Below are 13,801 nucleotides of genomic sequence, written 5' to 3'. Positions count from 1 at the left end.
AATTCTGATTCTGATGTGTTCGTCAGATCATAGAATTGTACACAAGGGTCGTCTCGTCCAATCCCCTGACATGTAGGAATCTTATCCCCAACGTGGGTCTTGAAGCCACAAGGCTGAGATTAAGAGTCTTGGGACGTGCAGATGACTAGCAGACTTTGAAAAACTGCTACTGCCAAATCAAGTTCATCAGTTTTGCTGAGTAAACCTAAATAACTTTAACTGGCTTTTGAAGAAATGCCCAATGCATTGTTACTATTTTGAATTATTTTGTGTTATTACCTTAGTGCAGGGGTCAGCAAACTTTTTCAGCAGGGGGCCGGTCCACTGTCCCTCAGACCTTGTGGGGGCCGGACTATATTTTTTTTTTGGGGGGGGAATGAATGAATTCCTATGCCCCACAAATAACCCAGAGATGCATTTTAAATAAAAGCACACATTCTACTCACGTAAAAACACGCTGATTCCCGGACCGTCCGCGGGCTGGATTGAGAAGGCGATTGGGCCGGATCTGGCCCCCGGGCCTTAGTTTGCCTACCCATGCCTTAGTGGGTCACGCTATTCTGAATAATGCTTCTTATTATGGGTTGGGGGCACTGGGAATGAATTTATGGTGGCTTGAAAAAAATTGAGAGCCAAGTTCGGTGAACTTGAAGTATGGGAAGTCCCAATAAAAAATTATAATTTGGCAGAATATTCGGACTATATGATGGATTTGTATAATTTGGAATATTTAATGTGATTTGATTGGATTGTTAAAATGGAAAATTTAATAAAAATTATTTTAAAAAAGAAAAGAAAAGTTTGAGAGCCACTGGTTGTGATCATCCTTTGGCAACCTGGTGCCCTCCTTTGGGGGAGGCGAGTGTTTCTAGAATTGCTCTATCTCTGAAATTGTGGAGAGCCACTGCTGCCAGTCAGTGCAGACACCATTGAGCTACATGTACCAGTGGTCTGTTTTTGTAAAAAAAGAAAAGAAAAGGTAAAGGACCTCTGGACAGTTAAGTCCAGTCAAAGGCGACTATGGGGTTGCGGCGCTCATCTTGCTTTCAGGCTGAGGGAGCCAGCATTTGTCCACAGACAGCTTTCCAGGTCATGCTCCCAGCAGAACTAAATCGCTTCTGGCACAATGGGACACCGTGGTGGAAACCAGAGCGCACGGAAACGCCGTTTACCTTCCCGCCGCAGTGGTACCTGTTTATCAACTTGCGCTGGTGTGCTTTTAAACTTCTAGGTTGGCAGGAGCTGGGACCGAGCAACGGGAGCTCACCCCGTCACGGGGATTCGAACCGGCGACCTTCCAATTGGCAAGCCCAAGAGGCTCAGTGGTTTAGACCACAGCGCCAACCTGCATCCCTTTACCTTCTGACTCTGTATGAGGCAGCTTCCTGTGTTCCTACATTGGCCATCTCTGGAGTAGACCTGCTTGACTCTGGAAGGCCAAGGAGTTATCGTTTAGCAAGGTTGTTGTTGTTGTTTAGTCGTTTAGTCGTGTCCGACTCTTCGTGACCCCCTGGACCAGAGCACGCCAGGCACTCCTGTCTTCCACTGTCTCCCGCAGTTTGGTCAAACTCATGCTGGTAGCTTCGAGAACACTGTCCAACCATCTCGTCCTCTGTCGTCCCCTTCTCCTTGTGCCCTCCATCTTTCTCAACATCAGGGTCTTTTCCAGGGAGTCTCCTCTTCTCATGAGGTGACCAAAGTATTGGAGCCTCAGCTTCAGGATCTGTCCTTCCAGTGAGCACTCAGGGCTGATTTCCTTCAGAATGGATCGTTTGATCTTCTTGCAGTCCATGGGACCCTCAAGAGTCTCCTCCAGCACCAGAATTCAAAAGCATCAATTCTTCGGTGATCAGCCTTCTTTATGGTCCAGCTCTCACTTCCATACATCACTACTGGTGAAACCCTAGCTTTAACTATACGGACCTTTGTTGGCAAGGTGATGTCTCTACTTTTTACTTGTGACATTATGCGCTTCCTGCCCCGGCTGCCAGTCACTGCCTGCCTTCTCCCCCTGTTTGACTTCCTTCCTGAGCATTGAGTTCAGCTGCGCAAATTGCCTCCCAATCTGCTCCAGGCTCTTGGTCCTAGGAGACGCCATTCAAAGAGGAGAAGAGGACCCATGAGGGCCTCATTATTTCAGACATTGCCGTCCCTCCCCGGCAACCCGATTTTTGTTTTGTTTTGTTCGTTTGCTCGATGCTAACTTTCCAATCCCTTAGCTCTCCCGGTGGGAGCAGAGAGCATCACTGGCCTCTCCGGAGTCTTTTTGTATTACTTGCTGGATGGGGTTGAGGCTGGAAACTTTTTGCTCTGGCTTAGCATTTTTGGACAGACAGCCTGCTTCATGCCCAACTTTACAAGACATGCAGGAATTCAGTCGGGGTACTGCAGGTGTGTGCAACTTGGAGACTTTCAGGAGTGGCAAAGTCATCTGCTGGAGTGTCAGAGTACAGTCATACCTCGGGTTGAATGTGCTTCGGGTTGAACGCGTTTAAGTTGCACTTCGCTGCTACCTGGAAGGAACGGAGCGCGTTACTTCTGGGTTTCGCTGCTCGCGCATGCGCAGACGCTCAAAATGACTTCACATGCATGCGCGGAAGCGGCGAAACGCAGCACGCACAGATTCACCGTCGCATCTTGCGTTCCGTTCAGGATGCGAACGGGGCTCCGGAATGGATCCCGTTCGCATCCCGAACGGAACGCAAGAACGGATCCCATTCGCATCCTGAGGTACCACTGTACCGTATTTTTCGCTCCACAAGACACGCTTTTTTCCTCCTAAAAGGAAGGAGAAATGTCTGTGGAGCAAATGTGTGGTTGATCGCTGGCTCCCTTTCCGGCCGCGGCCCCTTGCCCAGGCCTCCATTTTTTAATGTTCTGCAGATGGAGGCTGTTTGTTTCCCCAGTGACATGTGACTGGCTGATTAGATTATCTGTCTGGAAACTGTAGAAAGGGCTCCCTTTCCTTTCCTATGGAAGCTGCAGAACTGTGAGTTGAACCCCATAAAAACAAAGCAAGCTCAACAACTTTGAACTGATCCTCAAAAAAGGGGGCTTTTCCCCTTTGCAAAAGAAGCTGCACAACTTTGATCTGATCCTCAAAAAACTGGGGCTTTCCCCCTTTCCTCCTCTAAAAACTAGGTGCGTCTTATGGAGCGAAAAATACGGTAATCAAAAGAGCCGCCTTGCTCTTGCAAGCAAAGAAGGAGAATATGAGGCTTTCAAGTTTGTGCATGAGAGATCAACCATAGGGGAGCCTGAGAATGAGGAAAGCAATTGAGCAGAGGCTGGGTACTTCTTTCCTTTTCTTTAATGGGGCTCCTACTTCGCACCGGTCCTTTAAGCGGTGACACTTCTTTGCAAGATTGGTTCTTAATAGTTAATCATAGAATTGTAAAGTTGGAAGGGACCCTGAGATTGTCTAGTCCAACCCCCTGCAGGAATATGCAGCTGCCCCAGTACAGGGACCAAACCTGCAACCTTGGCATTGTTAATGTTTTATTGTGTTTTTAATATTTGGTTGGGAGCTCTCCAGATTCGCTGGGGCAATGCAGTCAGATGGCAGAATAGAAACAAAATATAACAAAATAAAATAAATAGCGTTTCTAATTAAAAGCAGCTCTGCAGGGTTTCAGTGTGTGAGAACGGACTAAGGGGAGGAACAAAAGCATCTCTCTGGCCTAGGCATGGTCCTTAGCTCAGATGTCAGGACACCTGCTTCGCATGCAGAAGGTCTCTGGCTCTGAAGGAGTGTCTCCACCCCCATCGTTCAGCCCAGACACTGAGGTCCAGCGCCGAGGGCCTTCTGGCGGTTCCCTCACTGCGAGAAGCCCAGTTACAGGGAACCAGGCAGAGGGCCTTCTTGGTAGTGGCACCTGCCCTGTGGAACACCCTCCCACCAGATCTCAAAGAGAAAAACAACTGCCAAACTCATAGAAGACATCTGAAGGCAGCCATGTTCAGGGAAGCTTTTAATGTTTAATAGGTTATTGTATTTTAGTATTCCATTGGAAGCCGCCCAGAGTGGCTGGAGAAACCCAGCCAGATGGGCAGGATATAAATTATTATTATCATCATCATCATTATTATTATTATTATTATTATTATTATTATTATCTCTGATCTCGAGCAAGAGGGCAATAAAAGATGTGGCGTTCCCATTACAGTGGTACCTCAGGTTAAGTACTTAATTCGTTCCGGAGGTCCATTCTTAACCTGAAACTGTTCTTAACCTGAAGCACCACTTTAGCTAATGGGGCCTCCTGCTGCTGCCGCGCCGCCGGAGCACGATTTCTGTTCTCATCCTGAAGCAAAGTTCTTAACCTGAAGCACTACTTCTGGATTAGCAAAGTCTGTAACCTGAAGCGTATGTAACCTGAAGCGTTTGTAACCCGAGGTACCACTGTATACCTAACCATTGGCCATGCTGGCTGTGGCTGATTTGGAGTCCAGTAACTTCTGGGGGGGGCAAAAGTCCCCTGCCCTTACTCTAACCACTACACCGGGAGCAAGGGCCCTTTTCAGTCTGGCTGACCCGATCCTGAGGTCCTGCGCGGCTGGCAGGCTGCTTTGACGGGTGAGCAGAGCACCCACCTGTCACTCACCTGACATAACCATGACAGCAGGCGACCGGCATTCCCAACCTGCGAAAGAAGACCCAAGCACTGCTGATCAATGGGGATCAAGCCTCGCGGGATCAGCTGCACTCCAGAGTTCTCAGTCAGCGCTGTCTTCAACCCCCCCCCCCCCCGTTTTAGCTACACTCTGGGATCGCTGCCTGGAAGATCCAGAATGCAGCGGGGTCCCAACCGGGCTAGAAGTCTGCGCCCATCAGCTGGTCACCAAATTTAAATTTGGCAAATACACGTCCTGCTGGCCAAAGGACAATCTGGAGTACCTGTGTTGGAGAGCAACCGGGGTGAGGCTGTTTGAGACATTTCTCTCCACAAAGCTATTGGACTTGCATCACACCTCCCGCAGGGATACAACTTTCCTTATCTCACAGCCATCATCTGGGCCTCCAGAGAAGTGCATGATGATGGAGACTGTTTCCGCTTCAAGGGTTGTTTTTCCCCCAGCCTCGCAGGACTGTCCTGCAGTACAACGTTGCTAGATGTTCCCAAACTTTTGCTCTTGCTCCTGTCGCAAGCGCGGCAGGTGAGCAAGCACCTTGATCTACACCTTGAATATTCAGCCACTCATTATTGAGGGGAAGTGCGTGGAACAGGTCTCAGGTCTCGATTTCTGGGAATGGAGCCGAGAGATGACCTAACCTGGGGAGAAAACAGCAAAGACCTGGTGAAGAGAGCACAGCAGAGGTTATATTTTCTGAGAATCCTGTGGAAAAACAATCTCTCAAAGGACCTGTTGATGGCATTTTACCATTGTCCTGTGGAGAGTGTATTAACTTATGGTCTGTGTGTGTGGTTTGGGAGCTGCATGGTCAGGGGAAAAACAATGCTGTCCTGGGTTGTAAAGACTGCAGAGAGAATAATTGGGTGCCCTCTTCTCACCTTGGATCAAATCTATGCTTCCAGGTGTCATAAGAAAGCTGCAGAGATAGCGCAGGATAGTGCGCACCCCGGAAATGATCTCTTTCAGCTTCTGCCTTCTGGAAGAAGGTACAGGGTTATAAAGACTAGGACTAGCCGCCTGAGAAACAGTTTCTACCCAAATGCAATTTTGGTTTTAAACGCAGTGTAAGGAGTCTCTATGGGAGTATATTGTATTTAAAAATGTATCAGAGTTTTTAGGGGGCTAACCAGGTTGGGATAGCTGGGATAGCAGGCTTGTTGGTTTTTGAATGTCTGATGTAGATTTTTTCAATTTTGTTGTTCTGTATGGGACAATGACAATAAAGATTATCGTATTGTAAGCTTGTTTTTTCCTGGTCCGGAGGGTTGGACCTGAACAAATGGCTGCAAGCTACAAGAAAGGAGATTCTGACGAAACATCAGGAAGAACTTTCTGACTTTTTAAAGAAGTGTGCATGCACACGAAAGCTTATACCCAGAACCAACTTAGTTGGTGTCTAAGGTGCTACCGGACAATTTTTTTTATTTATTTCAGCTTTCTGACACCAGGAGCTGTTTGATAGTGGGACGGTCTCCCTTGGGAGGTTGTGGACTCTGCTTCCCTGGGGGGCTTTTAAGCAGAGGTTAGATGTCTACCTGCCACGTATGGTCTAGTTTAGATTCCTTCATTGCAGGGGGTTGGACTAGATGACCCTAGGGTCCCTTCCAACTCTACAATTCAACAATATCCTACAATACAAACGGCCTCGGCCCAGTATCCCTGAAGGAGCATCTCCACCCCCATCGTTCAGCCCGGACACTGAAGTCCAGCTCCGAGGGCCTTCTGGCGGTTCCCTCATTGTGAGAAGGGAGCTTACAGGGTACCAGGCAGAGGGCCTTCTTGGTGGTGGTGCCCACCCTGTGGAACACCCTCCCTCCAGATGTCAAGGAAATAAACAACTATGTGACTTTTAGAAGACATCTGAAGGCAGCCCTGTTTAGGGAAGCTTTTAATGTTTGATATTTAATTGTGTTTTTAATTTCCTGCTGGAAGCCGCCCAGAGCGGCTGGGGAGGCCTGGCCCGATGGGTGGGGTATAAGTAATGAACTGTTGTTGTTGTTGTTACAGTGGACGCTCGGGTTGCGAACGTGATCCGTGCGGGAAGCACGTTCACAACCTGCAGCGCCGCGTCTGTGCATGTGCGGGTTGCGATTCGGCTCTTCTGCGCATGCACAATGTGCGATTTAGCGCTTCTGTGCAAGCGCCGAAACCCAGAAGTAACCCATTCCGGTACTTCCAGGTTTCAGCTAACCCGAAATTGCACAACCCGAAGTGTCCGTAACCCAAGGTATGACTGTATTATTATTATTATTATTATTATTATTATTATTATTATTATTATTATTACAATTCTGGTTTCATGTCAGGGTTTGACATAAGGAGCTTGCAGTATAAAATTATCAACACTGGGGAAAGCGTCAGATGAACGGGACGCAGGGGGGAAGAATATGGGGCTGTTTCCAGCATGAGCCTAGCCTTCTTTACATGCTTCAATGCCATACGGGGTAAGCAGAGAGGAAACCTGCTACCCCCTCCTGAATTTCCAGCATATGCCCCCAGCCCCTGCCCCATCCCGAGAGGCAGGCCCCATCCGAAGCACATAGGAGACCTCGTTTAAACCTGACCGAGAATGCCACGTGCCTCGTTTGGGAATGGTCACTAGGCGAGTTGCCAGGGAAGCTGACATCAGAGGCCGCATCCCCTATAGATTTATCGTACAGCGCCGGGATCCGTCCCTCGCCTGCAAATGAGGCGAGGGCACCCAGAGGAAAGCCCCCGAGGGTGCTTCGCGTCACCGAAGCAGGTTGCCTAGCACCGCTGGGACAGGGGAGGGCCGGTCAGAGAGAGAGAGAGAGAGACAAGAAGAGTTTGCAAACAGTGTCATATTTTTCTTCCTACGTTTCGGACGCTCAGAGAAAGACAGAGAGGCAGTGCTGCAGAACACGGCTGAGGGGAAGGGAGGAGAGGGCATACCGAGGGTCTCGATGGCTTCGGAGGCGGCCGAGCTGGAGCTGCACTTGGTGCAGGATGTCGAACTGACCCGGTGCATGCGCCTGCGCGTCGAGAGCCTCCAGCAGAGGAACGAGAAACCGCAAGACGGGGAGAAGCTGCTGCAAGCCAACGAGTTCGTCTACCGGCTGGACTTCTCGCGCCAGCAAGGCCTCCGCTTCCTGCGCTGGAATGTGGTTCTGGAGAAACCCGGCAAGGTCACCATCATCGGTACCTCCCAGCATTGGACGCCGGATCTCACCAACCTCATGCGCAGGCAGCTCCTGGAGCCTGTGGCCGTCTTCTGGAAGAAGGCAGGCGCCCAGGAGGTCGATTGGAATGAGGCCGACGCTCTGGAGTTTGGGGAGAGGCTGGTGGAGCTGGCCAGGATCCGGAAAGTCATGTATTTCCTCCTGGCGTACACAGACGGCCTGGAACCAGCCCAGCTCAAGTGCTCAGTCGTGTTCAAAGTCTGAGTTGGGCTTCTCTTGCCCTCCCAACCTCCTTAACTTCTGTTTCCTCCCCGCTGCTGTCGACTCTGTGGCTGCTTTTTCATTTTCTAAAACAAAATTGCACCGTGGAGACCGTGCAGTTTATTTCCTCCTGATTGCCACAGGTGCCTGCCTCAGTTTGGGAAGTCTGCTTATTTCCTTCTATTTATTTCTTTGCTTCTCTAACTTGGAAGGCCACGCTTTTTTGACGCGCTTTCAACGTAGGATTCAGAGAAGCGGCAAGTGACACAGCTTAGGCGGCAAAGTCTCCTGCTGGGAAGTGAGGTGTGTTTTCTGTTTTGAAGCTTTGGGACGGACGGACGCGCACACGGGCGCACACAGACCGCCGAGTCAAGATATCCACGCAACGCTGGTGCAAAAAGACCCCTTGGCAATCTCAGACAGCGATGCAGCCGGGCTGGATGAAGCAAGGGCATCCCTGGGTGGCCGACTCCCATCTTGCCCCAATTCTTTACACTGGGAGAGCTGCGCATCTGCACAGCTCTGACTGCCCTCCAGAGCAAAGGGTATATCATGGAGCAAAGGACCTCATACATGGGACCGTTCGGATTTTTATTTTCCTTTTGCCTCTTTTGAAGCAAGCTGGTAGTCCTCATGGGTTCTGGGAGAAATGCAGGGGCAGATATAGCTTAAAGGGATAAAAGGGGAAGAGTCTAGTGATGAAGACTTGTTGACTTATTTCTTTTCATGTACGGACCTTTGTTGGCAAGGTGATGTCTCCTTTTTAAGATGCTGTCTAGGCTTGCTGTCTAGGTACCTCTTTGCAACTTGGGAGCCGAGGCTCAGAGAAAAGAACCTGGTTTCCTGGTGATCTGTGGCTGGGGGGTGAATTAAGTCGTCCCCCCCCCCAGATCACATTTCCCCTCTCCTGTACCCCTAAGAGTAAATTATTCCCTGCCTTTAGGAAACAAGAGAGCCTACCCCAGTTGCACAAGGTGTATAAAATCTTATAAATGTAAAACTACTTTCTTAAAAAAACAAACCACAACCATTTGCAGATTGTAGCTGTTGGAACTTATTGGAAATTTATTCTTTAGGCGGGAGGCAGAAATTGAAGCCTGCTGCTATAAAAACCAATATTTCTATGCATCTGAGAATCCTTCTGCCAGTGAATCTGGATTTTTATTTATTCATTCATCTGTTCCCTTGTGGCTGTATTTATTTATTTCTTGTTTGTTTCTTTCTTTACGGCTGTAGCTCAATCCTCAACTTCTTCAGGTAGATCTGGGACCGCCTTTCTCCCTGACACCTTTGCAGTCAGCGCAGACATTACTGGGCTAGATGGGTCTGGCTTGATTCTGAATCTTTGAGACATTTCCCAACCATACTGGCCGCAGGTGTTCAGTCGCTCAAAGCTTTTGATAATCCCATTGAAGAAACTGGAATATGAGCCCCTTCTCAGTTGGAGAAACGGAAAATAGCATGTATATTACACTCTTACATGTTTTTTTCGAAATATCAGAAGCAAAGATCTTTCACGGTCCCGCGAGGCCTCAGTGGCGGTTTGTTTTTTCCAGCAAGGCTTCCCTGCGTGTGAGCATCCTTCCCCGAGGCCAAATGGAAGCAGATCCTTGCCGCTCTGGTTCCTGTTAGGTTGTGACAAAGTCGTTGCCCCCTTTTTGTGCAGAGTGGGTCAAAAGGAAGTAAAGAAAAAGAGTGGAACTGAGGAGTTATTAGGGGTGACCCGTGGGAACAGGGCCCCAGATCTCCTACCTCCCCCCCTTTTTAAAAAATTATAATTTTAAACGCAGGAGGCTGCCTTGTTGTAGCATTGTAGTGTCGGAACAGCTCTTACCACCAGAAAGTTCTTCCTGATGTTGAGTCGGAATCTCCTTGTAATTTGAATCCATGGGTCTGGGTTCGAGTCCTGCCGTCCGGAGCAGCAGAAAACAAGCTTGCTCCATCCTTCAGCTATTTGAAGGTGGCTATCATATCACCTCTCAGTCTCCTCTTATCTAGGCCAAACCTACCCACCTCCCTCGACCGTTCCTCATCAGGCTTGGTTTCCAGACCCTTAATCATCTTGGTCTTTGCACACTTTCCGGCTTGCCAACATCATTCTTAACAGTGGGGTGCGTCCAGTTAACTAGGGGGACTAAGCTAGGCCCCTAAATGTTCCCGGCAAATTAGAGTATGGAAGTATTAAAGCCTGCCACCTCCTTCCCCAAACCTGGGAAGCTTCTGCCTGGCTTAGGGAAGGAGGCACAATGCTCTTGCATGCAATCAAAAATGTCACGTGTACAATATTGCCCCCCCCCCAGCAGGACAAGTGGTCAGGGATGATGGGAGTTGTAGTCCCAAAACATCTGGAGGGCCGAGGTTGAGGAAGCCTGAATTAACACATGCAAATTTTACGCCATGGACCTGCACCCCAAGTGCTTTGTTTGTTTGTTTGCAAAGCCCCTAGGGGCGGAGTCTTCCAAGGCCAGGGGGAGGAGCCTAAAACTTTCTCCTTGCTTTTTGTGTGTGTTCAAAAGTTGTCCTGAATGGGCTTCCGTAGCACCACGTCCTTGGTCACCTTGTGGTGCCACGAGATGTGACTGCAATATGTGCACCTGGATCTATATATTCCTTTTCTGGTGCTGTGGCTTTTGAGGGGCCAGGCCATTAGCTCAGCACCTCCCTTTGCAGTGTGTGGGCCCTCCTAGATCTATGGCTTTTCTGCAGCTCAGCTGCCGATTTCAATTTCTCGGCGACGTCCGGTGTCTCTGTGAGCTTCCAGATTGCTTTATAAGTAATGGCGTTCGTGAACCGGTGTGTTCTGGGTGCCTTGAAAAGTTCCGCAGTCTTCAGCTGGCCATCGTTTGAGAAACACCTTGCTTGAGAAACAATTAGCCCTTTGGGGAAGTAATTGGAAAGGAAATGCGCCGTGAAACTTGGCTCTGCTAACTTCTGTGCTGAGGGTTCATCAGAAGGTGGTTTGCCTCAGGGTCACAGTCCTGCCTCAAATGACACAACAATCTATGGCAATTGCACTTTTTTGATATACCAGCATTGCATTTAAATGCGCCCATCTGCAATGTAGCAGCCTGTACTCTCAAAGCTTCCTTCGGAATAACCTTTTTGTGTAAAAAAAAAAATTGTAATAAAAGATAAATATATATATATTATTTGGAACACAATTTCCAGCTCGTGATCTTTTTTTATTTTAAGGTTGAGGTCTTCTTTTGACTGTCCCTTGTTCATTTCAGAATATTGGGGTGCTGCCTTTGCATTTAAAAATGACACCGGGATTGTGCTGTGGTTGAAAAACAACCGTAGCTATAACAACTACAGTGGTACCTCTGGTTACGTACTCAATTCATTCCGGAGGTCCGTTCATAACCTGAAACTGTTCTTCACCTGAAGCACCACTTTAGCTAATGGGGTCTCCCGCTGCTGCCACACCACTGCAGCGCGATTTCTGTTCTTATCCTGAAGCAAAGTTCTTAACCCGAGGTACTATTTCTGGGTTAGCAGAGTCTGTAACCTGAAGCATATGTAACCCGAGGTACCACTGTATACCTCATAGAGCGGGAAGGGAGGATCATAGAATCATAGAGTTGGAAGAGACCACAAGGGCCATCGAGTCCAACCCCCTGCCAAGCAGGAAACACCATCAGAGCACTCCTGACATATGGTTGTTAAACCTCTGCTTAAAGACCTCCAAAGAAGGAGACTCCACCACACTCCTTGGCAGCAAATTCCACTGTCGAACAGCTCTTACTGTCAGGAAGTTCTTCCTAATGTTTAGGTGGAATCTTCTTTCTTGTAGTTTGGATCCATTGCTCCGTGTCCGCTTCTCTGGAGCAGCAGAAAACAACCTTTCTCCCTCCTCTATGTGACATCCTTTTATATATTTGAACATGGCTATCATATCACCCCTTAACCTCCTCTTCTCCAGGCTAAACATGCCCAGCTCCCTTAGCCCTTCCTCATAAGCCATCGTTTCCAGGCCTTTGGCCATTTTGGTTGCCCTCCTCTGGACACGTTCCAGTTTGTCAGTGTCTGGGGTGTTAGCCACCCCTCCCAGTTTGGTTTCATCTGCAAATTTGATCAGGATGCCCTTGAGTCCATCATCCAAGTCGTTGATAAAGATGTTGAATAAGACCGGGCCCAAGACAGAACCCTGTGGCACCCCACTAGTCACTCTTCTCCAGGATGAAGAGGAACCATTGATGAGCACCCTTTGGGTTCGGTCAGTCAGCCAGTTACAAATCCACTGAGTGGTAGCATAGTCAAGACCGCATTTTACCAGCTTCTTTACAAGAATATCATGGAGCACCTTGTCACTTGAGCCTGCTGTTCATGCCTGAAAGATGTCCTGTCCAGCCTCTGCTTAAACCTTGGGTAGCAAAGACCCGACCACAACCTTCCAAGCACCGGTCTCTTCCCCTGTCAATCAACTTTTGCCACTGGGAAGTTTCTTAACTGAACGCTGGAGTTCTCTCTGGAGGAACGGAAGGCAGATCTGCCCTATTTCTTATGGGGCATCCCATCAGGCAGGGCCGGATTTAGGTTTGATGAGGCCCTCAGCCACTGAAAGTAACAGGGCTCTTTATATGTCCAGCTGTCCTTTGTCAACAACAAATTGTCACTGTTTTTTGTGTTGAATATATGCTAGATGGTAATTTACGGACTTAATAAGTATCTAATGGGACGCGGGTGGTGCTGTGGGTTAAACCGCAGAGCCTAGGACTTGCCAATCAGAAGGTCGGCGGTTCGAATCCCCGCGACGGGGTGAGCTCCCATTGCTCGGTCCCTGCTCCTGCCAACCTAGCAGTTCGAAAGCACGTCAAAGTGCAAGTAGATAAACAGGTACCGTTCTGGCGGGAAGGTAAATGGCGTTGCCGTGCGCTGCTCTGGTTTGCCAGAAGCGGCTTGGTCATGCTTTGAAGCATTCCGGCTGTAGCTTCCACCAGAGATTCCTGGGAACTACATTTTTTATGTGAGAATGCCTGGAATTGTATTTTTTTTAAAAAAAATAATTCTTGCATTTTTAAAAATCACAAAGACAGCATCAATTAAGCATTACATCCAACTATTCAAAAATAAAAGTAAAAAATACATAAAAAAGGAAAATATAAAAAGGGGAAAGGGGGGGAGAAAGCACACAAAAAAAACACATACACAAAATTATTCAAAGGATACAAACAGTAATTTGAAAATCCTATATGCCAGGTTCTCAGAAAGAAATACATTTATAATCTTTATTTTCTTTCTTTCTTTCTTTCTTTCTTTCTTTCTTTCTTTCTTTCTTTCAAGTCATTATCTTTCTGTTCCGGAAAACTAGTTTCAATCCCTGCTATATTAGTTGACTTCCCTTGATCTCTCTGCAGCTTCAACACTTCTCTTAAGTAACAAATATTCTGTATTTATTTATTAAAATCAGGTTTTTTCCAGGAATTGTAGTCCTGTGAGGGGTTACCTAACAAGTCTCAGCATTCTGCAATTCCCATGATGATTATTTTTTGGAGGGGAAGCCTTGACAGGCCCTCTGTCCCTGTTAAACTTCTGACACTTCTTGAAGACAGCAGAAGTATTTTTTATGGTTCCAGCTAATTTTACACTTATTGCACACTGCTTAGAGGCTACAGTGTTAAGCGGTATATATTTAAATAAATATATGCAGCGCCCCAGAATCTCTGAACATTGACCATGCTAGCTTGGGGGGTGGGGGGTGGGATGGGATTTGTAGTAGTCCACCGACATCTGGAGGGGCACAGATATGCCCCATGCTTGCTCTG

At 48.0% G+C, this 13,801-nt stretch overlaps 2 protein-coding genes across 2 annotated transcripts in view; both read left to right on the top strand.

Annotated features, from left to right (window-relative positions):
* Nucleotides 1–13,801, top strand: part of CAPN5 (calpain 5) — an 84,107-nt gene that overhangs the window by 47,312 nt on the left and 22,994 nt on the right. The gene's annotated exons all lie outside the window — the stretch shown is intronic.
* OMP (olfactory marker protein) lies at nt 7,020–8,704 on the top strand. Its single transcript, XM_083610224.1, has one exon. It carries the CDS (start codon nt 7,560–7,562, stop codon nt 8,037–8,039), a length of 480 nt encoding a protein of 159 aa, XP_083466350.1. The 5' UTR covers nt 7,020–7,559; the 3' UTR covers nt 8,040–8,704.

This window comes from Podarcis filfolensis (assembly GCF_964270895.1).
Source record: "Podarcis filfolensis genome assembly, chromosome: 4".
NCBI lineage: Eukaryota > Metazoa > Chordata > Lepidosauria > Squamata > Lacertidae > Podarcis > Podarcis filfolensis.
The sequence above is the reverse complement of the archived record's forward strand: the minus strand, read 5'-3'. Positions and strand labels throughout refer to the sequence as shown.

Bases quoted from the DNA above. Each gene is read 5' to 3' on its own strand.
- OMP (XM_083610224.1), top strand. From the start codon at position 7,560: ATGGCTTCGGAGGCGGCCGAGCTGGAGCTGCACTTGGTGCAGGATGTC.